The sequence below is a fragment of the Mangifera indica genome, chromosome 6, assembly GCF_011075055.1.
Source record: "Mangifera indica cultivar Alphonso chromosome 6, CATAS_Mindica_2.1, whole genome shotgun sequence".
Lineage (NCBI taxonomy): Eukaryota > Viridiplantae > Streptophyta > Magnoliopsida > Sapindales > Anacardiaceae > Mangifera > Mangifera indica.
In genome coordinates this window covers 5,648,297-5,675,718 of record NC_058142.1, presented here as the reverse complement: position 1 = coordinate 5,675,718, position 27,422 = coordinate 5,648,297, and the positions used below count along the sequence as shown (strand labels likewise).

The 27,422-nt window shown below is 32.2% G+C and overlaps 3 protein-coding genes across 3 annotated transcripts; all 3 read right to left on the bottom strand.

Annotated features, from left to right (window-relative positions):
* Positions 1-339: 339 nt before the first annotated feature.
* On the bottom strand, positions 340-15,099 carry LOC123218944 ((E)-beta-farnesene synthase-like). Its single transcript, XM_044640599.1, has 13 exons — positions 14,933-15,099; positions 14,254-14,350; positions 10,760-10,864; positions 9,382-9,652; positions 8,764-9,136; positions 8,388-8,606; positions 8,182-8,297; positions 6,222-6,357; positions 4,514-4,793; positions 1,665-1,751; positions 1,351-1,580; positions 953-977; positions 340-657 (listed from the first exon to the last, which is right to left on the bottom strand). The coding sequence occupies exons 1-13, from the start codon at positions 15,097-15,099 to the stop codon at positions 340-342; spliced, it is 2,424 nt and encodes an 807-aa protein (XP_044496534.1).
* Positions 15,100-15,833: 734 nt separating this feature from the next.
* On the bottom strand, positions 15,834-19,710 carry LOC123218451 ((E)-beta-farnesene synthase-like). The gene is made up of 7 exons (XM_044639912.1): positions 19,500-19,710; positions 18,322-18,592; positions 17,704-18,076; positions 17,399-17,617; positions 17,170-17,308; positions 16,843-17,085; positions 15,834-16,257 (listed from the first exon to the last, which is right to left on the bottom strand). The coding sequence occupies exons 1-7, from the start codon at positions 19,617-19,619 to the stop codon at positions 15,967-15,969; spliced, it is 1,656 nt and encodes a 551-aa protein (XP_044495847.1). The 5' UTR covers positions 19,620-19,710; the 3' UTR covers positions 15,834-15,966.
* A 3,666-nt stretch (positions 19,711-23,376) lies between these two features.
* LOC123219543 ((E)-beta-farnesene synthase-like) lies at positions 23,377-27,201 on the bottom strand. Its single transcript, XM_044641549.1, has 7 exons — positions 27,062-27,201; positions 25,901-26,171; positions 25,282-25,654; positions 24,958-25,176; positions 24,729-24,867; positions 24,403-24,645; positions 23,377-23,812 (listed from the first exon to the last, which is right to left on the bottom strand). Exons 1-7 carry the CDS (start codon positions 27,179-27,181, stop codon positions 23,516-23,518), a joined length of 1,662 nt encoding a protein of 553 aa, XP_044497484.1. The 5' UTR covers positions 27,182-27,201; the 3' UTR covers positions 23,377-23,515.
* Positions 27,202-27,422: the final 221 nt, after the last annotated feature.

Genomic DNA, 27,422 nt, shown 5'->3' with positions numbered 1-27,422 from the left:
TAAGTTTTTATAAAACAAGGATGAAAATATATTTAATAAACTTTTGTCTATAAAGCTCTGTCATTTTACCATAAATTGGGTAAGAAATAATGTCGGTCTTCTAGGAATATATATATATATATATATATATATATATATATATATATATATATATATATATATATATATATATATATATATATATAAAACATATCATCTATATTATTAAATAATTTTAAATTAAAAATAAAATAATATTTAATTATATAATAATATATTATTTATGCACATAATTTATATACCAATAATATGTATATATTACAATGCTCTTAGTTTAATTCTAATAAAAGTAGATAGTCTTTAGAGTATTGGGTCCCTGAGCAATAAGACAACTTGGTCTCTAATTTTAGTAGGATCAGTGAAGCCATCAATATCACAAAGATCCCCGTATTTAAATTCAAGAGTACGACACAAATTTAAAATCCGTTCCAATAGAGGCATTGACACAGCAGTTGGTTTAAGCATGGCCTCATTCACATCTTTCCAAGCGTCTGCAACTTGTTCCAGCAACACCCTAATTGTCTCCTTTTCAGAAACACCATGCTGCTTCATGTAGCATTCAACAGCTGAGGGAATATTCCCTCTCTTTTGCTCAAATTGATTCATAATATACGCATACTGTTAGAGTCAGAGGGAGAGGGAGAGGGAGGTGAAGGGGTTGTCATGTTACATTGAAATTTTTTCACTGTATTATATACAAAATATTAATAAAATCCTTATAAATTTCATTGAACCCTATAGATTTTATTATTTCTGTTATTCACCTTGTTCTCCTATCTTTTATTTCTGAATAATAACTAATGTTATAGGTGCACACTTTTGAATACATAAATAAATCTATAGATAATATAACATTATGTGATTAGATGTTACTTTATTTTTTATTCAAAATCACTCAATCACATAATGACACATAATCATGTATAGCTATTTGTATACTAAAAAATATGTACACATAGTTTTTTGATTAAATAATTAAGTTTTGATGTTAACTAAAATACCTAAGGTAATGGAGTAAAAGGTTAATTACTTAACACTTTTATTTAGGTAAAAAGTTAATACGTACACAAAAAAATCTTACTAACTTGTCCATAAAATTTGATATGATAGCATATGATAAAATGATTTTGAAGTGAAAAAAAAAAAAATCAAATCACCTAATCATATAAAACCACCTCTATTTATATAAATAAATTAATAAGATTTATTTGTACACATAATTTTATTTTTTCGTTTAATATTGACTAAAGCTCAGATAGGGGAGGATCCTCAGAGCTCATAGTTCATATTCACACGTACCCTGTGCGAGGCTATGTCATTAAGAGCCTGGCCATAAAATTGGCTGCTATTAGAATCTTCTGATCAGAGCACAGCCACTCAAAATCCTCTTCCCTTGCACACAAGGCAATGAAGGCAATCGACATTAGAAGTCGGCAGCTACCAGTTTCCATTGCAGCATTCATATATTCCTCAAATGATGGAACATAACCTCTATTGAACCATACGGCTTCAGTGTAATATGCTTCTACCGCGCTTTGCACCTGAGAAAGGTTCAAGAAAGAATTTTCAGATTTTTTCATTTATGTATAAAAACCATGTGAAAGGCAAAGTTTGATACTACCTACCAATTTTTTTGGATAAGTTATGCTGTATGTGTAAGAATCATGTATATGGTCTCTATCTAAGCATATATATATACTGAATATGCAAGATAGAAACCAAAACTAAATTGCGGAATATTAAACACTAACCTCCAGCCATTGCTTGACGATTTGATGCAGAATAATCCTCTGGAAATTGTTCTGAACCTTCGTCTTCCAGGTGATCTCTTTTTCTCATAGAATGGTGTATGTTTTCAGTGTAGAAAAAGCTCACCCAGGGACCCTATTTATAGCCTGAAGAAGCATTCTACCATCAAGAATGCTACGCAAATTGTGGAGTTATGACATGGGAGTTACAGACCATTACACCATGAAGAAGTAACTGCATGAAGCAGTTACCATTATCCCATGAAGAGGTAACTGCTGCAGTTACCATGCATGAAGCCATGAAGAAAGCAGTTACCATGCATGAAGCCATGAAGAAAGAAAAACTAACATTCTCCCACTTGGTCTGTAACCCATCAATCCACATACTGAAGTAAAGAAATAAAATACATGAATCATGGCGATAAGTCCTCTAAGAACGAGTATTATCTTCCATGTATCACGATGTATTCATTCCTTTATGACTTAATGAATAAACCTTATGTTTATTCTAGGTCCAAAATTGATTATTTTCTCAACCAAAATGTGCACATAAAATGAGAAAACTTAATCAATTGAAAAACTGAATAATTTTATTATAGAAAATGTATATACATCAAATCACATGATGGAACTCACTACCATCACTATTACAACATGAGACCAACTCCCATTCGCTTTACATGATCCTTAAAACTTTTTGGTGGCATGCCTTTTGTCAAAGGATCGGCTATCATCAATTCAGTGCTGACGTGTTCAATGACCACTTTATTTTCTTTTACACGTTCCTTAATGGCTAAATACTTAATGTCGATATGTTTACTTCGACTACTACTTTTATTATTTTTAGCCAAGAAAACAGCAGCTAAATTGTCACAATAAATTTTTAACGGCTTAGAAATAGAATCCATAATCCTAAGCCTAGATATGAAACTCTTCAACCATACACCATGTGATGTAGCCTCAAAACAAGAAACGAACTCAGCCTCCATGGTAGATGTAGCAATCAATGACTGCTTAGCACTCCTCCAAGATATGGCTCCGCCGGCTAACAAGAAAATATATCCAGATGTTGATTTTCTTGAATCAACACAGCCGGCAAAATCCGAATCGGAGTAACCAACTACCTCTAAATTATCAGTCCGTTTATATATAAGCATGTATTCTTTGGTCCCTTGAAGGTACCGCATCACTTTCTTTGCAGTTCTCCAGTGGTCTATACCTGGGTTACTCTGATATCTTCCTAACATCCCAATAGCAAATGCAATATCAGGTCTTGTGCAAACCTGAGCATACATAAGGCTTCCAATAGCTGAAGCATAGGGAATGTTCTGCATTTGTTCCTTTTCAAGTTCATTTTTAGGGCATTGGTTCAAATTGAACTTATCACCCTTCACAATTGGTGCTATACTCGGTGAACAATCTTTCATCCGAAATCTTTCTAAAACTTTGTTGATATAGGTTTCTTGAGATAGACCTAGTATGCCTTGAGGTCTGTTCCTATGAATCTTAATGCCAATGACATAAGATGCCTCACCCATATCTTTCATATCAAAGTTTTTAGAGAGAAATTGTTTCACCTCATAAAGCAATCTTTTATCATTGGTTGCAAGTAATATATCATCCACATATAGAACAAGGAAACAAATTTTACTCCCACTTACCTTCTGGTATATACATTGATCCATGATATTCTCTTCAAAACCGAATGAAGAGATAACCTCATGGAATTTCAAATACCATTGACGGGATGCTTGTTTCAATCCATATATGGACTTCCTAAGCTTGCACACCAATTGCTCACCATCACTAGAGGAGAATCCTTCAGGTTGTTTCATATATACCTCTTCCTCTAAATCTCCATTGAGGAATGCCGTTTTCACATCCATTTGATGCAATTCTAAGTCAAAATGGGCTACTAATGTCATTATAATACGGAAAGAATCTTTCTTAGATACAGGAGAAAAAGTCTCTGTATAATCGATTCCCTCCTTTTGAGTGAAACCCTTAGCAACGAGTCTTGCTTTATATCTTTCGATGTTACCTAATGAGTCTTTCTTTGTTTTATAGACCCATTTACACCCAATGGCCTTTGCCCCATTAGGTAACTTGACAAGATCCCAGACTCCATTACTCTTCATAGATTCCATCTCATCTTTCATAGCATTGTACCACAAAATAGATTTACTGCAATCCATTGCTTGTGAAAACGTAACAGGATCATCTTCGGCTCCTAAATTATGGTCAATTTCTTGTAAATACACTATATAATCACTAGAAATAGCTGATTTCTTCATTCTAGTTGATCTTCTTAATGTTGTAACACTATCCTCTTGTGGAGTAGAGTGTACAACTGGTGGTTCAACAATATCTGAAGGTTGTTGAACAGTTTGATCTACTAAAGTATTATCAGCAACTTGTGAAACTTCATTGATTGGTTGTTCAACATCCATTTGAACTTGAGGGGTGTTGTGAATAACAACCAATCTATTACTCGAAATGGGTGGTTGAGTACCTGAATGATCTTTCTCAAAAATTAAATCCTGAGATTGATCGCTCCCACTGATTAAGTCATTTTCAAGAAATTTTGCATTTCGAGATTCCACTATTCTAGTGCTATGTGATGGACAATAAAATCTATAACCCTTAGACTTTTCGGAATATCCAATGAAATAACCACTTATAGTCCTTGGGTCTAATTTCTTCTCATATGGATTATAAACTCTTACTTCAGACGGGCATCCCCAAACGCGTATATGTCGCAAACTCGGTTTCCAACCTTTAAATAACTCAAATGGTGTTTTAGAAACAGCCTTGGTTGAAACTCGGTTCAATATATACACTGTCGTTTTAAGAGCTTCTATCCACAGTGATTTAGGAAGTTTGGAGCTGCTAAACATACTCCGCACCATGTCCAATAGAGTTCGGTTTCTTCTTTCTGCTATACCATTTTGGTCCGGAGAACCAGGCATAGTGTATTGGGCAACAATCCCATTTTCTTCAAGAAACCTTGCAAATGGACCAGGTGCTTGTCCATCATGAGTGTATTTACCATAATATTCTCCACCTCTATCTGATCTCACGATTTTAATTTGTTTTCCAGATTGTTTCTCTACTTCTGCCTTGAAAACCTTAAAGGCATCTAATGCTTCATTCTTGTTATGGAGCATGTAGAGATACATGTATCGTGAATAATCATCAATAAATGAGATGAAGTATTTTTGACCATAAGCGTCCATATCAGGACAACAAATATTTGTATGTATGATTTCTAATATGTCTGAACTCCTCTTGGCACCTTTCTTTGACTTGTTGGTTTGTTTTCCCTTTATACAATCCACACAAGTATCAAAGTCAGTAAAATCTAGAGTATCTAGTACTCCATCATTCACTAACCTTTTAATTCTTTCTATGGAGATATGTCCCAATCTCCGATGCCATAATGTAGAAGAATTTTCATTCATAACACTTCTTTTAATACCAACATTATCTTAAACATGCATCAAATTAAATGAAACATTATTTTGTAAATGAATTCGGAACAAACCATCAGACAATGTACCATTTCCCACAACTGCAGATTTATAAATCAAACTAAATGCAGTTTCATTAAATGTAAAGGAAAATCCAAAGGGTACAAGTCTTGAAACAGAAATCAAGTTTCTAGAGAAACTTGGAATATAAAATGTTCGTTCTAAATCCAAAACAAAACCAGAATCTAAAACTAATCTGCACGTTCCGACCGCTTCCACATGTGAACGCATCTTATTTCCTGAATAGATGCTTTGTTCACTGGCCATCGGCTTCCTTTGGTTTAGAAAGCCCTGCAAGGTATTTGAAACATGGATTGTTGAACCAGAATCAATCCACCAAGTGTTATGACAAACATCAACCATATTAGATTCATAACATACAAGTGAGATTGGATTACCTTTCTTTTCAAGCCAAGCTTTAAACTTAATGCAATCCTTTTTGACATGTCTTTTCTTTTTACAGAAAAAACATTTGGATTCCTTCTTAAATTCGGGCTGATTGAATATTTTATCCTTTCCCTTATACTTAGCTTGGTTTTTCGTCTTCTTCCCTTGTGTAACCATATGTGCACTTTCATTCCTTTCAATCAACAACCTTCCTTCCTCTTGAACACACATGGTCAGAAGTTCATTGATTGACCATTTTTCCTTATGTGTGTTATAAGAGATTTTGAAAGGTCCGTATTGTTGTGGAAGAGAATTTAGAATGAAATGCACCAGGAAAGATTCAGACATCTCAATCTCAAGAGCCTTAAGTTGAGCCGCAAGATCCCTCATTTGCATGATGTGCTCACGCACACCTTTAACACTAGTGAGCTTCATTGATGTAAATTTTGTTATTAGAGTGCTGGCAAGTGCTTTATCTGAAGACTCAAACTGTTCATCAATAGCCTTCAGTAATTGCCTGACATTATTACACTCAGGGATTGAACCACGAATACTAGTAGATATGCGTATCCTGATGAACATCATACTCAAGCGATTAGATCGCTCCCAACGTTCATACAGGGCAATTTCATTCTGAGTGCTAGTTTCTGTAGCTATAGGTGGTTCATCCTTCCTAATAGCATAATCAATGTCCATACACCCTAATTGGAGAAGAATTCTCTCCTTCCAAATTTTATAATTGTCACCACTCAAAATAGGAACATCACATATATTATCAGAGAAATTCACAGGTTGAATAACTGCAAATAAATATTAACATACACGCTTAAGTCACTAAATTTGAAGCTATCAAAATTAATATCATGTTCTACCAATGTATAAACATGCGTTAAATATATAAACCATATAACATAAAAACTGCCTGTGGGCTAAGTTTTTAATTTAAATAGGTTTATCTACAAATATATAAACCGTATGATAAAACTATCAAATTATATTCATTTTCTTAATTCCTGTGGGTAGATTAAGAAAAATAATTTGTTATTTTATCCTAATTAATCACATAAATATAATAAAAATTCCTGTGGGATAAAATTTATCATACTTATATTGATTAATTACAATTGATGTCATGTAACTAAATGTGATCCCAGGATACTTAATGTATAACTTTGATATAATCAAAGATGCTGTGGCTACTCTATGATCAATCAAATATTATACTAATCACATGACATTTAATTTTATGCATATAATCCTTAAGAAATTATTTAAAGTATAATTTCAATTAAACTAAAATTATGCATAAAATTAATCATATAAATAATATTAAATTATTTAATAAACACTAAAAATTGGATAAATGAAACTTAAATTATCCAATTAATAATTAATAATAATAATTTTGGCAATCACATATTATAAAATATATTTTATTAAGGCCAAAAATATATTCAAATTGAACCCTAAATTCATGAAAACTAAACCTAAAGCATATAACAATGTATGAGGTCCCAAATTTTCAACGAAAATGAAATTGGCTGAGCGGCAAGTGTCTCATTCAGAACCTTGTGCCTTGTAGCCTGGGTTCAAGACACGAAACTGAAGAAAATTTTAACATTTTAATAAAGTAGATGAACGACATGTCATCCACTGGAGATGAATGCAAATGACATGTCGGCTGGCAGTGCATAACAAAAGAGACAGAAGTGATGCGTATGACATGTCGTCTATAGAAACCAAAAGCAAACGACATGTCATCTGAAGATCGTCCCTGACCTCTAGCCGGGTCAAGATTCGGGTCGACAGACCCGTATACATTTTGCACTCTAAATCAGCCTATAAAACTCTGATTTTGACGTTCCATATATCAAAATTCTCAGTTTTTGATGTAGAATTCATCTAAATAAAAATTTTATTCAAAAAATGCCAACAGCCAACTTTCTCTCTCTAAAGAAATTCGGGATTTCATAAAATTATGCATGTTTAACACATCAAAGCAAGGCAGAGGCATAAAAAAGCTCTGATACCAAATGTAAGAATCATGTATATGGTCTCTATCTAAGCATATATATATACTGAATATGCAAGATAGAAACCAAAACTAAATTGCGGAATATTAAACACTAACCTCCAGCCATTGCTTGACGATTTGATGCAGAATAATCCTCTGGAAATTGTTCTGAACCTTCGTCTTCCAGGTGATCTCTTTTTCTCATAGAATGGTGTATGTTTTCAGTGTAGAAAAAGCTCACCCAGGGACCCTATTTATAGCCTGAAGAAGCATTCTACCATCAAGAATGCTACGCAAATTGTGGAGTTATGACATGGGAGTTACAGACCATTACACCATGAAGAAGTAACTGCATGAAGCAGTTACCATTATCCCATGAAGAGGTAACTGCTGCAGTTACCATGCATGAAGCCATGAAGAAAGCAGTTACCATGCATGAAGCCATGAAGAAAGAAAAACTAACAGTATGGTCTTCCTTCCCTGATCGTATCTTCCTCAATTGCGCCCAAAATATTAAAGACTGTCGTGTAAATGAATTTCATGTAGTCTGGAAGTGCATCTATGGCGGCAATGTCCCATCTGAAAATAAATATCTTTTATGAAAATTAAGGCCAGGATTTTGAACATTAAAATCATTATAAGTAAACAATTTCTTAATATTTAATTTACCTTCTAATTGCTTCTGTGAAGGGTGTGAGTTCTTCAAGTGTACCATAGGAATCGTATGTATCATCTATGAGGGCTTGCAAAGCAAAAACTTCTGTCAATTTTCTTCTGGCATATGCATATTTTGGCTCAAAGCAGATTCCCAAGATCCAAAAATATATCTCCGTTGTTCTGTCTCTAATGTAGGGCAGATTTTTAGTGAACCCTGAAGTTTTCCACCACCTGAAATAATATATATATATATATATATATATATATATATATATATATATATATATATATATATATATATATATTTATAAATGAACTATAATATTTGTTTATAAATGAACTATTGTTCTAAACTCTTTCAATTATTAGAAAAAATAAATGAACTTACCGTAAGATTTCACTGAGTTGCTTCTGGTGGCTCAGTTGCAGTATGTTATAGTCCAACTTGGCAAATTTAAGCAAGGCTTTATCGGGAGAATTATCTCTTGGAAAGGTGGACATGAAAAATTTTGCCTCAATCCTTGGTACGCTCTTACGGATAGGAAATCTCAAAGTATGATTTATTTCGTCTGCAACTTCAGGACTTACACGAGATACCATTAACTTAAGGTGAGTGGTGGTGAAAGCGAGGGCTTCATCCAGAATATTTTCGCCATGAATAGCGAAGTGTGCTGCCTCATACAAATTTAGCATTCCTTGGACATCATTAATCAAGGATGACTTGAATTTTCCGTCATCATCTTTGAACTTTTTAAACACATCTGCTTACAACGTTTTATTGGACATGCTTATACTTTATAATAAAACTATATCTACGGATGAGGGGTATAACTTATACTTACAGATTAAGATGAAAACTTGTGACCAGATGACATTATTATTAACTTTTTCTCTCATTTTAAAATCTTTCAATCAAATATTACTACTCAAATTGTATATATAAGTTTGTATAATTTATTTGTATAGTATCACTTTATATTTTATTAGTATAAAATTCATGACTTACCGCAGAAAACCCAAATTCCTTGTTGTCGAAGAAGCCGAAAATACACAGAAACAGTTTGCAAATCATTATATTGATCAATGTCACAATCCTCATAAATTTTTTGCAAAGCATCTTCTATCTCTTCTTCAAAGTTATAAGCCACACATAACTTTTGTATTGTATCAATCAAGTTCAATTTCTGAAGTGACGTATGATCTGTAGCATCCATTAGTTTCTTTCTAACCTCTCCTTTCAGTTGTTCATGTTCTTCTTGAGTTGTGGGATCAAAGTTCTTCAGAAAAATTAAAAATATATATATGAATATGTGGCCATCATACTTACAAATGAAAGAGTGTAACAGTCATATCAAAATTAAAGTTGCATTAAAAAAAAGAAATTAACAGAGTCAGGTTCCCACCCCCCACCCTAAGGCGGCACATGTAAATACATTTCAGTTTCCCCTCCTGAAAAAAAAAAAAAATATATATATATATATATATATATATATATATATATATATATATATATATATATATATATATATATATATATATAATTCCAATCCAATTGGTAATTGCATGCATCCTCTTGTTTACATGTATAGATTAGGGCTGGGTTCAAATCAAACCAAGCTTAAGTTTGATTCGATTTAGGTAAAGTCAAGCTTAAGCTTGAATTTGAGCTCATTTTAAATATATTCAAGTTTGACTTGTTTAATAAAAGTCAAACTCGAGTTTCAATTGAGCTTTAAGCTCATCTTAATATTAAAATGATATCGTTTTGATATGTATTAATAAAAATAATATCATTTAGTCGATTCTTATCGCTTCTTTTAGATTGGTAAACCTAATAAACTGAACACTCTAAAGCTCGAGTTTAAGTTAAAAAATATTTAATTCTCACGAGTTTACTTGAATCAAATTCGACTTAAATCTGATCCTAACTAAGATAACTAATAGTATAATGATTGATATTTACAAAAATCTCTCTTAGAGGGGATAGAAGTTTGTTGCCATGTATATGATCAAATAGGAGCATCCAGTCTTTAGAGAAACTATCACAAAATTAACATTAGGTTTGGGAAGGGGTGGTGGGGAGAGGGGGGAAATGCCCCACACGAAGTTTGTGAATAACTGATGCCGTGATAATAAGTAAGGAATATCCGTCTTTTGGCCAAACAAGATGCATTGAATTCATATTTCATTGAATGTTTTATATATGAACGGCAACCACATATATGTAAATCTTTTCAGGTGAGAATATCTTACACTTAACAAAATAAAAAATCCTAACCGATGATAGCGACTGAGTATTTGGTATATTAGTACTGTAAACTTGGAAACGTGTGAGATTTCTGTGCATGTAAAAAATGAATTTTGCACGTGATGTGTTTGTTTACCTTGAATTCAAAATCATCTTTAAGGAACTGATTCCCCCATATGGTGGGAAGAAAATTAGCAGTGGGACGAGTAGGTTTCGGCGGTGAAGTTGCAGCAGCTGAAATCTGAGTAGAAGACATTTTAATTTAAACGTTCATCTGTACTTGTAAGGTTTTCCAGAACTCTTATATAGAAGCTATATGTTCATGCAGAGCCGTCTGATAGACGTTTCAAATTTTATAATCGTGAAAATCCCTGATTCCTTACTGCCCAACCAGTAGCACTTTTCTAAATGGAACAAAAGCCCACAGAGTAATTAATTCTTTTTTATTAAAATTTCCGTGCTGTTGTCTCAGATTACGCGGCGATATTGTATTTGATTGATTGATTTAATAATGAACGTTGAATTTTAGGGACAAAATGATTGAACCAGAGAAACCCAAATACAAAATCCAAAAAAGGCCTATAATTTCTATCCTCAAATCTTCCATATTTATACACAGAGTCACTAATCAAACATCATATCTACACACTTTTAACGTCACCAAATAAACAGTTCATCTCTGTAAAGTATGAAAATTTGAGCGTCACAACCCTCTTCTGCCCAAAGCTGTTAAATAATATTTATTTTTTCATTTTACCATATTTTGATTAGATTGGATTCTGATATTAAATAACATTTATGTTCTCATTTGATCAAATTTTGATTAATTTGATTTGATCAGATTTTGATTTTGATTTAATTTAATTTGATTCTAATTTGATATTATATTGATTTGATATATATTATTTTTCTCGTTTCATAGAATTAGATTTTCTTTCTAGATTACAATATAATATTATAAATTATATAATGGTTTGTTAATAATATCATTCAATTTACAGTCTAATTTTTATTTTTTTCATTGTATCAAAGCTATATTTGTGAATTGATAACAAATTTTTATGTAATTTAGCAACACACAAAACATCACATAAGGTAACTGAAAAATGAGGAGATTTAGATAGGTAGGCTGACCTTTGATGTGAAATTGATAAAGAATGAGCATTACTGACAATCATAGAAGATATACCAATGTGAGGCTGAGGAAAAGATAAGGAAAAGATAAGAAGAAAGCGTTGGGTGCCATATGATGAGTAGCACCAGAATCCAAAACCCAATTTGAATAAGAGAGACCACACATGTTCGTGGCCCGAATTAATTGATTTGCAGATTATGTTTTAATAAATAAATATTTTATTCCTTTACTTTGTCGTATTAAACGAAGTAATTTAATGCCCTTCTGATTGCAGTTGGAATTTTATATATATTTTAAAATGTCTTTCTGACTGAAGGAATTAATTGATTTGCTTTTATAAACGAACATTCGTTTGTACTTTACACTGTTTAAAAAAAAAGAGAAGTGTATTTACTTCAATACCCTACTAAGTAGAGACGTCAATGGGCCGGGCCGGGTCCAGCCGGGCCGCCTCCAACTCGGTCTGTTGGACTAATGGGCCGGGTCAGGTCCGAGAATCAAACAGTAACGGGCCTTCGGATCGGACCGGCCCTTTAAAATATGAAGGCCCAAAACCCGGCCCATATATTAACGGGTTTCAAATGGGCCGGGCCGGGCCTTATTAAATGGGTCGGGCCGGGCCTTATTAAATAATTAAAAAAATTTTAATTAAAATTTTTAAATAAAATTATTTTTCAATTATTAAAATCGAGGACAGTACCTCGAATATTTTATTTATAATCCCTCACTTATGGCGGAGGAATACTGTGGTTACATGATAAAAAATATTATAAATTGTTAATAAAATACAAATAAATTAATTTGCATATTGTATAAATTACAAAACATAAATAAAATTTATCTATTCATCTTCTATATCCAAATCTTTGAATTCTTCAAAGACATCTTCTGTCACACGATTCTGTAATTTAAAACCAGCTTTGATCCAATCTTTCATGCACATTATCGCTTCGACCATATTTGGATGTAAATTGGATCGTCTATCATCCAGCACGCATCCCCCTGCACTAAAAGCGGATTCCGATGCTACAGTTGACACCGGAGGTGTTAGTAGATCTCGAGCCATAGCTGCAAGCATAGGAAAGGTTTCTGCCTTGTCTTTCCACCATGCCAAAACATCTAATTTTTCAGCATTATATCTTTGAATAATTTCAGGATAATGGTCAATATTTATATAATTGTAAAATTGACTATAATTTGTACTTTGACTAACAGTTTGTTTACCTTTGCCCAATAAAGACCATATGCGTGACTTTTTTTTACCTGAACTACCAGAACTTACCTCTGGTGCAGAACTTTGTCCAGTGTTTCCATATTTTTGTTCATAAATACTATACATATCAAATAAAAATTCTTGAACATATTCAACAGAATTTACATTACTATTAATTGACAAATTTTCATTAATAACATCAAATAAATTTTGTAATCCATTAATTTCTGCCCTAGGATCTAAAATAGTAGCTGCAGAATAAAGTAAAGGAATTTCACTCCAATATTTTTTAAATTTTTGTTCCATTTGCATACATATATTTTGAAAAGTATTATGAGAGTGACGATACCTATGTTCTTTAAAAATATCACTTATTTCTACCATACTATATATTATAGAACAAGTTGTTGGATAATACACATCTGAACAATGATCTGTGGCTGTTTTCAATGGCTCTAACAAGTTCATTCAACCCATAGCTATTTCCCAATCATGATCTGTCAAAAAAATAGGATCTTCGGAATCCATTGGTTGGGTATTGAAGTATCGTGTTATAGGAACTTTATACCCTTCGCATGCTTTCAACATGAGATATGTTGAATTCCACCTAGTGCTAATATCTATTTTTAATTTTTTTCTTCTTAACCACATTGATCTACATAATTGATGATATACTTGTACCCGTGATGGGGATGATGAAATATATGCAATAGCGTGTCTAATTACTTCTAAATGTTTTTTTGCCAAACTCAAGCCATCTTGAGCGATTAAATTAATAATATGACATGCACACCTAACATGAAATAATTTTCCATTAAATGGAAGAGATAAATGATTATACATATATTCAATAACTTTATTATTATTTTTAGCATTATCTAAAGTAATTGAAAAAATAAAATTATTAATTTTATATTCATCAAAAATATTTGCTAATGAACGATAAATTGCAAGACCATTATGTGGATATTCTAAATTTCTAAATGCAATAACTTTTTTGCATAATTGTCAATCAGAATTAATATAATGAGCAGTTGCACAAAGATACCCTATACGTTGATTTGCAGCAGTCCATAAATCAGAAGTTATTGAAATAACACCATTAAAATTACTTAATTCTCCAATAATTTTTATTTTCATTAATTCATAATTTCTCAATATATCTGACCTAAGAGTTGACCTAGGAATTCTTCTAAATGCTGGTTGAATACTATTTTGCATCATCCATTCTAAAATTTCATCTTCTACATAATTAAAAGGTTGATCAAAAGCAACGACATACCTGTCCATGTAATCTCGCACCTTCATTTGATCGTACGTAAAAGTCGACATTTCTCCCATATGTCCAGAACCGCTCAGACCTCCTGCTGAAGTCGCACCTGGACCAACAGATTGTGACCTAGTGAATGCAATTTGTTTTTGCCCTCTAAGTTCATGTGGAATTTTTTTACAGTAATCAGTAACATGTCAGCGAAGATGTCCCGTCCCACTTGTACTTGCACATGTTAAACAATAACCGCAATGTTTGCATACTGCTCGACGAATTAATTTCCCCTCTATTGTTTCCTCTATTCTATCAAAGTGTTCTCATACCATTGACGTTTGTTTTCTTTTTCTGTCTGTCGAATAATGCGAATTTGTACCTGTACCACTTTTACCTGTTGGTGCTCCACCTATTCCACCTTATGCATCATCAATAATATCATCAGCTCCAACATGATAATATTCAAATGGATTGAATTCATTTGACATTGGATCCATTTGTAATATTTTATAATAATAAAATTAAAATAAAATGAGATTAAAAATATAATAAATAATTGAGATTGAGAGTTTGAGAGATTGAGAGGTTGAGAAATTTGTAATTGTAATTGAAAGTGAAAATGAAAAATTGAATAGGTTTTTATAAGAAAAATAAATTAATTAAAAAAAATTTTAAAAAAATGTTTGGAAACTGCTACTGGCGCCAGTAGCCGTTGCCAAGGCAGAAGCCCAACGGCTTCCGCCTATTGGCTAGCTTCTGCCTTGTGGCAGAAGCTAGCCAACGGCTTCTGGCAGGCAGAAGCCGTTCTGCCTGGGCTTCTGCCCAGGCAGAAGCAAATCCTTGCGGCGGCAGAAGCAAATCCATGCTTCTGCCGCAAGGCAACAGCAGAAGGCGAAAAAAAATTTTTAAAAAAATTATATATATATATATGCACAGTACCAGGCCGGGCCGGGCTAGCCCATGGTTTTAATATTAAAGCCCAAGGCCCGGTCTGATAAGCCCATGGGCTTGGCCCGATATGCTACAATACCAGACGGGCCTAATCGTGCGCGGGCTTAGGGCTGGATTCGAGTCGAGCCGAGCTCGGGCTCGGCTCGGCTTTTTAAGGGTCGGCTCGAGTTCGGCTCGAGCTCGACTCGAGCCGAATTCGGCTCGGCTCGAGTTCGGCTCGTTTTCAGTTCAGCTCGGTAACGGCTCGGCTCGGCTCATTTTTTATATCAAAACGACACCGTTTTGTATATATATATAAATCAAAACGACGTCGTTTTGTATAAAAAAATTTTTAAAAAAATATACCGAGCCAGCTTGGGCTCGGCTCGAGCTCGATCGAGCCGAGCTGAGCCCGGCTCGTTTCGGGCTCGAACCGAGCCGAACCGAGCTCGAGCCCGAGCTGGCTTGGCTCGAATCCAGCCCTACCCGGGCTTTTTTTTGTGCTTCGGGTTGGGCCTCTATTCGACCCGGCCCAATTGACATCTCTAGTACTAAGTAACTATTTTCATTTAAGTTAATGCTTGGTAGGTGAGTTTTCGAATTATTTTGACTTAATAAGTGTGAATTTATGAAAAAAAAAAAAAAGAAACCTTAAATGGAACTATCAGTTACGTATGCATGACTGTAATATTATTAAAAATTTTATTGAATTGGGTAAATAGAACCCAAAATGTTAACTTAAAATAAGAGGATACATCCATAAGGAGAGTTTAATTTAATACTAATAGAGATCGATCATCTTCAAAGTATTGGGTCCCTGAGCAACGAGACAACTTGATCTTCAATCTTAGTAGAATCGGTGAAGCCATCACGATGATCTTTGTATAGAAATTCGACAATACGACAAAAATTGAAAATTCGTTCCAGTAGAGTCATTGATACGGCAGTTGGTTTAAGCATAGCCTCATTCACATCTTTCCAAGCGTCTGCAACTTGTTCCAGCAACACCCTAATTGTCTCCTCTTCAGAAACACCATGCTGCTTCATGTAGCATTCAACAGCCGAGGGAATATGCCCTCTCTTTTGCTCAAACTGATTCATAATATAGGCGTACTTTTAGATATAGAGGGAGAGTGTATTATATACAAAATATTAATAAAATCCTTACAAATTTCATTGAACCCTATAGATTTTATTATTTCTGTTATTCACCTTAAGCTCCTCACTTTTATTTCTGAATAATGAGTAATGTTATGTGTATATATTTTTTAATACATAAATAAATACATAAATTATGTATTATTATATAATTAAGTTTTACTTTATCTTTTATTCAAAATTATCAGATCCCCTAAGGATACATCATCATGTATATATATTTGTATAGTTAAAAATGTAAACACATAGTTTTCTTGTTAGATAATTAAGTTTTGACATTAACTAAAATATATAAAGTAATTAGGTAAAAAGTTAATTACTGAACATTTTTATTTACAATATTATAATATGTACAAATAAATTCTATTAATTTATCCATAAAACTTGATAAGATAGCATACGATTAAATGGTTTTAAAGTAAAAGAAAAAATAAGCAATCAAATCACATAGTTATTTAAAAACCATTCTTGTTTATATAGATAAATTAGTAAAATTTTTGTATATAAACACATACATACCCTGTGCGAGGCTATGTCATTCAAGAGCCTGCCCATAATATTTGCTGCTATTACAATCTTCTGAACAGAGCACAGCCACTCCAAATCCTCTTCCCTTGTACACAAGGCAATGAAGGCAATCGACATTTGAAATCGGCAGCCACCAGTTTCCATTGCAACATTCATATATTCCTCAAATGATGGAAAGTAACCTCTATTGAACCATACGGCTTCAGTATAATATGCTTCTACCACGCTTTGCACCTGAGAAAGGACCAAGAAAAAATTTTGAGATTTTTTTCATTTATGTATAAAACCATGTGAAAGGCAAAGTTTGATTTCCCCTACCAACTTTTTTGGATAACTTATGCTGTATGGTCTTCCTTGCCTAATCATATCTTCCTCAATGGCGCCCAAAATATCAAAGATTGTCTTGTAAATGAATTTCATGTAGTCTGGAAGTGTATCTATGGCGGCAATGTCCCATCTGAAAATAAATATCTTTTATGAAAATTGAAGCCAGGATTTTGAACATTAAAATCATTATAAATATATAAATTCTAAATATTTAATTTACCTTCTAATTGCTTGTGTAAACAGTGTGAGTTCTTCAAGTGTACCATATGAATCATATGTATCATCTAAGAGGGTTTGCAAAGCGAAAACTTCTGTCAATTTTCTTATGCCATACGCATATTTTGGCTCAAAGAACACTCCCAGCATCCAAAAATATATCTCCGCCGTTCTGTCTCTAATGTAAGGCAGCTTTTTAGTATACCCTGAAGTTTTCCACCACCTGAAAAAAAAAAAGAATATATATATATATAAATGAACTAATTGTTCTAAACCCTTCCAACTGTTAGAAAAAAAAAATAAACTTACCGTAAGATTTCACTGAGTTGCTTCTGGTGGCTCACCCGTAGTATGTTATAGTCCAATTTGGCAAATTTAAGCAAAGTTTTATCGTGAGAATCATCTCTTGGATAGGTGGACATGAAAAATCTTGCCTCAATCCTTGGTACGCTCTTACGGATAGGAAATCTCAAAGTATGATTTATTTCTTCTACAAGTTCAGGGCTTACACGAGGTTTCATTGACTTAAGGTGAGTGGTGGTGAAAGCGAGGGCTTCATCCAGAATATCTTCGCCATGAATAGCAAAGTGTGCTGCCTCATACAAATTCAGCATTCCTTGGACATCATCCATCATGGATGACTTGAATTTCCCGTCATCATCTTTGAACTTTGTAAATACATCTGCTTACAACGTATTATTAGACATGCTTATATTTTAGAATAAAATTATATATACAAATAAATAGTACAAATTTATATTTATAAATTAAGGTAAAAACTTGTGATTAAGTGATATGATTATCAATTTTTTTCTCTCTTTAAAATCACCCAATCAGATGTTATAACTTAATTTATAAATATAAATTTATATAATTTATTTGTATAATATTACTTTATATTTTATTAGTGTAAAATTCATAACTTACCACAGGAAACTCTAATTCCTTGTTGTCGAAGTAGCCGAAAATACACAGAAACAGTTTGCAGATCATTATACTGATCAATGTGACAATCCTGATAAATTTTTTGCAGAGTATCTTCTATCTCTTCTTCAAAGTTATAGGCCACACATAACTTCTGTATTGTATCAATCAAATTCAATTTCTGAAGTGGCGTATAATCTGCAGTATCTATTATTTTCCTTTTTACCTCTTCTTTCAGTTGTTCATGTTCTTCTTGAGTTGTGGGATCAAATTTCTTCAGAAAAATTAAAAATATATATGAATATGTAGCCATCATAATTACAAATGAAAGAGTGTAACAGTCACATCAAAATTAAAGTTGCATTAAAAAAGAGAAATTAACAGTCATGTTCCCACCCATACTAAGGCTCCACATGTGAATACATTTCAGTTTCCCCTTATGAAATATATGTATAACTCCTAAACATTTGGTAATTGCATGCATCCTCTTCTTTGCATGTATAGAATAAGGTAGGATTCGAATAAAATCAAAGTTAGATTTGATTTGACTTAAGTGAAGTCAAGTTTGCATTCGAACTCAAGCTCGCTTTAAAGATATTCGAGTTTGATTTCTTCAAAAGAAGTCGGACTCATGTTCATGTTTTAACTAAGCTTTTAGTTTAATTCAATATTAAAACGACATCGTTTGAACATATATTAGTAAAAACGATATTGTTTAATCAATTCATATAAATTTTTTTAAACTCACAAGTTTAACAAATCAAATATTCTTAAATTTAAAAATATTTCATTTTTAAACTTAACTTTGTTTGAATCAAGTTATACTAAAATCCACTCTTAACTAAAATAACTAAAAAGTATAATTATCCATATCTACAAAAATCTCCCCTTGGGTAGATAATCAAATAGGGGTGTCCGTTTCTATAGGACCTATCACAAAAACACCCCGAGGGGTGGGCCAGCATATATTGAATTCATAATTCATGGAATGTTTTTCATATGAACATCATCTACATATATGTATAAATTTCTTAGGTGAGAATATCTTACACTTAACAAAATAAAAAATCCAAACCGGTGATAGCGACTGAGCATTTGGTATATTAATACTGTAAACTTGAAAACTTGTGAGATTTCTGTTCATGTGAAAAATGAATTTTACATGTGATGCGTTTGTTTACCTTGAATTCAGAATCATCTTTAAGGAACTGATTCCCCCATATGGTGGGAAGAAAATTAGCAGTGGGACGAGTAGGCTTCGGTCGTGAAGTTGCAGCAGCTGAAATCTGAGCAAGAGACATATTTTTCTTTAAACTTTTATCTGTGCTTGTAAGGTTTTCCAGAACTCTTATATAGAAGCTGTACGTTCATGCAGCGCCCTCTGAAAAACGTTTTAAATTTTATAATCGTGAAACTCTTTGATTCGTGACTGCCTAACCAATAGCACTTTTCTAGATAGAACAAAAAGCCCACAGGATAATTAATTTGTTTTTATCAAAACTTCCGCCGTGATATTTTAATAATTAAAATTAATATTTGATTGATACGTGGAAGACAAACTTTATTGGTAGTAATACAAGCCACGTGGAGACATCTTTAAATACAAACTTTCCCATCATAGATAATACGCATGTGGTTCTGCGGATTTCAAGAACTATTTGGCATATGGGTCCTGGAGTTGAATTTAAGAGAAAAAACCATTCAACCAGACAAATCCAAATACAAAATCGGAAAAGATTTACCATTTTTATCCTCAAATCTTCCATATTTACACACAGAGTCATTGATCAGACACCATAATTACACACTTATAACATCACCAAATGAACAATTCATCTTTGTATAATATGAAAATTTGTGTGTCAGCCACAATCCCCTTCAGCACAAAGCATCATCGAAAACCATTTTCACTATAAGATTTCACCATATTCAACTTAAACCTCATACATTCAAATCTTGTACTAGCCAATGTAACAATCACAGGTATTTTGAAAACTCATTTTAGTGACTTTACCTACTTCATATTCATGGCCAATTCGATTGTTTTTTTCTCATTAATAATTAAAATTTTTTTTAATGGTATAAGTGATAAATTTTTAAGTTGATTAAAGTTTTAATATTTTTCGAGGGTTTAAGTGAAAGTTTTTGAATTATTAAGATCAAGCATACTCAAGTAACTTCAAATATGGATTTGCACTAAAAAACATTTTTTGGTTCTGAATTAACCTACCTAAATATTACTTAAGCACCTCAGAATTATTACAAATTAGTTATCAATCTTCTGTTTCTATTATTTTGAGTTTGATAATGTCAAGTGTGAGATGTCAAATAAAAAAGTAATTGTAATACTCCCCCTTAATGTATACTTATGATCAATAACATCAAGAGTAGCTATGAAATTTTCAAAATTTTACCTTTGCTAAAACTTTTTTAAATATATCTACAATTTGATTACTAATAGAAACTATTTTCAACTTAAATTTTTGGTTCAACACTTTCTCTCGAACAAAGTGGTGATAAACTTTATTATGAAATATTTGATTTGGGGCAAGTATGATTGCACTTTCATTGTCACAATACATTTGCACCACATAATCAACTTTATAGAAAATATCCTTCATCAAGCACTTTGACCAATTGCACTCTTGTGTCGCCATGGTTGCCATCATGCATTTGACTTCAATGATAGACAAAGTTAAAATAGATTATTTTTTACTGTACTATCAAACAACAGTTGAACCAGTACTTAAACAATACCGTAAAGTTGAACGATGATCAATTATATCATCTTCCCAATTTGTATCAATAAATCATTTTAATAAAAAATTATTGTCTTCCTTATATATAAAGTCATATATAAGAAAACTAGTACTTAAACAATAGTTAAAATAGATTTTATTTTTACATAAAGTTAAAATAGTTTGTTTTTTACTGCGCTATCAAACAATAGTTGAACCAGTACTTAAACAATACCTAAAGTTTAACGATGATTAATTGTATCACCTATCCAATTTGTATCAATAAATCCTTTTAACAAGAAATTGTTGTCTTTTTTATACATAAGGTCATATGCAAGATAACTTTTTACATAACATAAAATTCTTTTTGCAACATCTAAATGAGGTGTTTCTAGATTTTGCATAAACTAAGAGATAACACCAATTAAGAATACGATATCTAGTTTTATGATAGTCAAATAAATTAAAGTATCAATAAGTTGTCAAAACCTTCTTGCATCCTTTTAACGAATTCCTTTCTTCTTTCTCCCTACTCATTTCGCACTAAAACTTTCTTTTCCACAACCACCATTACCCATCGCTATTCCTTCATTATCCGTGCCACTTGTGGTAAATTCGAGCGAAAGAAACCATATGTCAACATTGGTACTATTAGCCATGTCGAATATGACCAGACTAGTCTCACTGTAGCTTTAACCATGGCCTTTGCCAAGTGTGCCAACAAAATATGATGAATCATTGTTGCCCCAAAGAAGGACGCTAGTCATATCACCATCAATACTATGTCCCGGTCAACCTAATTATGTTAAGAACGTGATTACAGGTGCTGCCCAGATGGATGGCACAATTTTGGTAATGTCTAGTGCTGATGGTCCCATTCCGTAGACTAAAGAACATATATTCTGGGCGAAGCAAGTGCGTGTGCCTAATATGGTTGTGTTTTTACCGTAACATTTCACTGAGTTGCTTTTGGTGCCTCACCTGTAGTATGTTATAGTCCAACTTGGCAAATTTGGTGAGGAGAATTTAAGAGATAATGAACTTTAACTATTTTTCATAAATTAATTCTGCAAAAGACAAAGAGTTGTTCATATCGGTTAACTATGAAGGATAGGTCAAAGTTTGCTGACAGGTTTCAACATTGTGGATCTGTTTCCTTCAGTCAAATTTTTTCCAAGCGGTTAGTCGAATCAAGTCAAAAATGGAAAAACTGCATGGAGAATCCGACAGCATATAGTTAAAACATCATCGGTTTCTCTTCCATTTAGTAACTGTTTTAAGCAATTAACTAAGGATGTAGTGGTCCGTAACTGCTCTTTAAATACTTCAGTTTTCATGTTAATAGGAGGATGTATTTAAGCCAATTTTTTGAGGTTCCTGGGTGAGCCATTTTGAAAAAAACATGTACTATTTACTGTGGAAATCAGGTCACCTGAAAACAGAATATTAAAAAAGGAGTTTTTTTTTTTTTAACAGGAAATTCATCAAACGATGATTGAAGGTTGGTTTTAATTTCTATTTTTAATTATATTTTATACAATTTCCTTTCTATAATGACATAATTTATGTCCAACACAATGAACATAAGATGTGTGAGAAGAGTGAAGGAGAGAAAGATCCGGTTGATGTCCTTTTGAAAGTTTATGAAAATGGTGATCTTCAGTTTGCTAACCTACCGAGAACATCAAAGCAATCATTTTATAAGAACATGTATTAGGTTTATTTCAACTGTGTTTCTTGTATAAATTCTATAATTTCCAGGACATTTTTAGTGTTGGCAGTGACATCTTCGACAATAGCCGATTGGGCAATGTGGGAGACCGATGCAAAAGGCACAAGAATGTTAAACTAAATATATGATTTTGATTCTTAAATATTATATTTCTATATATTTGACTAAAATTGCTCCTGATCCGTTTATTCATTTTTATTGTAAGATTATAATTTTTATTTTTTTTGGACTACATTGTAATTTTATATATTATATAATTTTTCATCAGTAAGATACAATCCAAATCATAATTTTTCGTAATATTATAGTGGTAAATATCCTCTTATGTACATTAGTTTTAAAATAATAACTTTTCCTTGCTATAGAGTTTTTATCTTTTTTCTTCCTGTAGCTGTGCCCCACAACTTTGAAATTATACAATCTTATCCCTCTCTCCAATAATTAATAATAAAGTAATATTTAATAATATGATAATACATCATATTTATATATGTTTATGTACTTAAAAAATGTGTATACAAAATATTGTTAAATGAAAAATCATTTTCAAATTTTAATGGTTACTTAATAATTAAATGAAACCATCAGTTGCATATGCATTACTCTAATATTATAAAAACTTTTATTGAAATGGGTAAATAGAACCCAAAATGTTAACTTAAAATAGGAGGATACATCCACATGAAGAGTTTATTTTAATACTAATAATAATAGAGGTTGATCGTCTTCAAAGCATTGGGTCCCTGAGCAACGAGGCAACTTGGTCTTTAATTTTAGTAGAATCGGTTAAGCCATCATTATCACGATGATCCCCGTATATAAAATCGAGAGTACAACAATAATTGAAAATCCGTTCCAATAGAGTCATCGGTACAGCAGTTGGTTTAAGCATGGCCTCATTCACATCTTTCCAAACGTCTGCAACTTGTTCCAGCAACACCCTAATTGTCTCCTCTTCAGAAACACCATGCTGCTTCATGTAGCATTCAACAGCCGAAGGAATATGCCCTCTCTTTTGCTCAAACTGATTCATAATATGCGCATACTTTTAGATACAGAGGGAGAGGGTATTATATACAAACTATCAATAAAATCCTTACAAATTTCATTGAACCTATAGATTTTATTATTTATGTTATTCACCTTAATCTCCACACTTTTATTTCTAAATAATGAGAAATGTTATATATACATACTTTTAAATACATAAATAAGTATATAAATTATATATAATTATATAATTAAGTGTTACTTTATCTTTTATTCAAAATTACTAAATTACATAGTGACGCATCATCACATACATATATTTGTATATTTAAAAATGTATAAATATAGTTTTCTAGTTAAATAATTAACTTTTGACATTAATTAGAATATATAAGGTAATTGGGTAAAAAGTTAATTACTAAGTATTTTTACTTAGAGTATTATTACATGTACAAATAAATCATATTAGCTTATCCATAAAATTTGATGTGATAACATATGATTAAGTAGTTTTAAAATGAGAAAAAAAATAAACATCAAATCATGTAATCATATAAGACCATTTTTGTTTATATAAATAAATTAGTAAAATTTGTTTGTACATATGTATAAATATACACATACCCTGTGCGAGGCTATGTCATCCAAGAGCCTGGCCATGAGATTTGCGGCTATTACAATCTTCTGAACAGAGCACAGCCACTCCAAATCCTCTTCCCTTGCACACAAGGCAATGAAGGCAATCGACATTTGAAATCGGCAGCTACCAGTTTCCATTGCAACATTCATATATTCCTCAAATGATGGAAAATAACCACTATTGAACCATACGGCTTCAGTATAATATGCTTCTACCACGCTTTGCACCTGACAAAGGTTCAAGAAAGAATTTTGAGATTTTTTCATTTATGTATAAAACCATGTGAAAGGCAAAGTTCGATTTCACCTACCAACTTTTTTGGATAACTTATGCTGTATGGTCTTCCTTCCCTAATCGTATCTTCCTCAATTGCGCCCAAAATATCAAAGATTGTCTTGTAAATGAATTTCATGTAGTCTGGAAGTGTATCTGTGGCGGCAATGTCCCATCTGAAAATAAATATCTTTTATGAAAATTGAAGCCAGGATTTTGAACATTAAAATCATTATAAATATATAAATTCTAAATATTTAATTTACCTTCTAATTGCTTCTGTAAACACTGTGAGTTCTTCAAGTGTACCATATGAATCATATGTATCATCTAAGAGGGTTTGCAAAGCGAAAGCTTCTGTCAATTTTCTTATGCCATACGCATATTTTGGCTCAAAGAACACTCCCAGCATCCAAAAATATATCTCCGCCGTTCTGTCTCTAATGTAAGGCAGCTTTTTGGTATATCCTGAAGTTTTCCACCACCTGAACAATATATATATATATATATATATATATATATATATTTATGAACTAATTGTTCTAAACCCTTCCAACTGTTAGAAAAAAAAAAAAAAAAACTTAACTTACCGTAAGATTTCACTTAGTTGCTTCTGGTGGCTCACTTGTAGTATGTTATAGTCCAACTTGGCAAATTTAAGCAAAGTTTTATCATGAGAATCATCTCTTGGATAGGTGGACATGAAAAATCTTGCCTCAATTCTTAGTACGCTCTTACGGATAGGAAATCTCAAAGTATGATTTATTTTTTCTGCAAGTTCAGGCCTTACACAAGATACCATTGACTTAAGGTGAGTAGTGGTGAAAGCAAGCGCTTCATTTAAAATATCTTCACCATGAATAGCGAAGTGTGCTGCCTCATACAAATCTAGCATTCCTTGGACATCATTAATCATGGATGACTTGAATTTCCCGTCATCATCTTTGAACTTTTTAAATACATCTGCTTACAACGTATTATTAGACATGTTAATATTTTAGAATAAAACAATATATACAGGCAAATAGTACAAGTTTATATTTACAAATTAAGGTAAAGACTTATGGATAGATGATATGATTGTTAATTTTTTTTCTTATTTTAAAATCAATAAATCAGATATTATCATTTAATTTGTATATATAAATTTATACAATTTATTTATATAGTATTACTTTATATTCTATTAGTGTAGAATTCATGACTTACCACAGGAAACTCTAATTCCTTGTTGTCGAAGAAGTCGAAAATACATAGAAACAGTTTGCAGATCATTATAGTGATCCGTGTCACAATCCCGATAAATTTTTTGCAAAGCATCTTCTATCTCTCCTTCAAAGTTATAAGCCAAGCATAACTTTTGTATTGTATCAATCAAGTTCAATTTCTGAAGTGGTTTATGATCTGTAGAATCTATTATTTTCCTTTTGACCTCTTCTTTCAGTTGTTCATGTTCTTCTTGAGTTGCGGGATCAAATTTCTTCAGAAAAATTTAAAATATATATATGAATATGTAGCCATCATACTTACAAATGAAAGAGTGTGACAGTCATATCAAAATTAAAGTTGCGTTAAAAAAAGGAACTTAACGGTCATGTTCCCACCCACCCTAAGGCTCCACATGTAAATACATTTCAATTTCCCCTTCTGAAATATATATATATAAAATTCCAAAACATCTGGTAATTGCATACATCCTCTTGTTTACATGTATAGAATAAGGTTGGATTCAAGTCAAATTGAACTTAAACTTAATTTGACTTAAGTGGAGTCAAGTTTACGTTAAACTCGATTTCACTTTAAAGATGTTCGAACTTGACTTGTTTAAAAGAAGTCCAATTCGAGTTTAGTTCAATACTAAAATGATATTATTTTAATATGTTTTAATAAAAACAATATTATTTAATCGATTCATATCAATTTTTTCAAATTTGTAAGTTTGACAAACCGAATATTCTAAAACTCAAACTCAAGTTTAAAATTATTTAATTTTTAAATTCAAATTTGTTTGAACCAAACTTGGTCAAATCCAGCATTTACTAAGATAACCAAAAGTATAACGATTGATATCTACAAAAATCTCCCCTTGGGCATATGATCAAACAGGAGTGTCTGTTTCTATAGAACCTATCACAAAAATACCCTGGCGGGTGGGCTCTTGAATTCATAATTCATCGAACGTTTTTAATATGAACGTCAACTACATATAAGTAAAAATTTTTAGGTAAGAATATCTTACTCTTAACAAAATAAAAAATCCAAACCGATGATAGCGACTGAGCATTTGGTACATTAATACTGTAAACTTGAAAACTTGTGAGATTTCTGTGCATGTGAAAAATGAATTTTACATGTGATGTGTTTGTTTACCTTGAATTCAGAATCATCTTTAAGGAACTGATCCCCCCATATGGTGGGAAGAAAATTAGCAGTCGGACGAGTAGGTTTCGGTGGTGAAGTTGCAGCAGCTGAAATCTGAGCAAGAGACATATTTTTCTTTAAACTTTTTTCTGTACTTGTAAGGTTTTCCAGAACTCATATATAGAAGCTGTACGTTCATGCAGCGCCATCTGAAAAACGTTTTAAATTTTATAATCGTGAAAATCTTTGATTCGCTACTACCTAATCAATAGCACTTTTCTAGATAGAACAAAAGCCTACAGGATAATTAATTTGTTTTTATTAAAACTTCCGTGCTGTTGTCTCTTAAAGTCAAATTTGGCGGGGATAT

What these genes read in the sequence shown, in the direction of transcription:
- LOC123219543 (XM_044641549.1), bottom strand. Translation starts at nt 27,181, where the DNA reads ATGTCTCTTGCTCAGATTTCAGCTGCTGCAACTTCACCACCGAAACCT. An exon ending in AAGATGATTCTGAATTCAAG is followed by an intron (nt 26,172 to 27,061) that starts GTAAACAAACAC and finishes ATTTTTCTGAAG; the next exon opens with AAATTTGATCCCGCAACTCA. An exon ending in TTTACAGAAGCAATTAGAAG is followed by an intron (nt 24,868 to 24,957) that starts GTAAATTAAATA and finishes ATTTATTTTCAG; the next exon opens with ATGGGACATTGCCGCCACAG.
- LOC123218451 (XM_044639912.1), bottom strand. Translation starts at nt 19,619, where the DNA reads ATGTCTCTTGCTCAGATTTCAGCTGCTGCAACTTCACGACCGAAGCCT. An exon ending in CAACTCAGTGAAATCTTACG is followed by an intron (nt 17,618 to 17,703) that starts GTAAGTTTATTT and finishes TTTTTTTTTCAG; the next exon opens with GTGGTGGAAAACTTCAGGGT. An exon ending in TTTACACAAGCAATTAGAAG is followed by an intron (nt 17,309 to 17,398) that starts GTAAATTAAATA and finishes ATTTATTTTCAG; the next exon opens with ATGGGACATTGCCGCCATAG.
- LOC123218944 (XM_044640599.1), bottom strand. Translation starts at nt 15,099, where the DNA reads ATGGATTTGCTTCTGCCGCCGCAAGGATTTGCTTCTGCCTGGGCAGAA. An exon ending in CAACTCAGTGAAATCTTACG is followed by an intron (nt 8,607 to 8,763) that starts GTAAGTTCATTT and finishes ATATTATTTCAG; the next exon opens with GTGGTGGAAAACTTCAGGGT. An exon ending in TTTGGGGATGCCCGTCTGAA is followed by an intron (nt 1,752 to 4,513) that starts GTAAGAGTTTAT and finishes TTTTGGTTTCTA; the next exon opens with TCTTGCATATTCAGTATATA.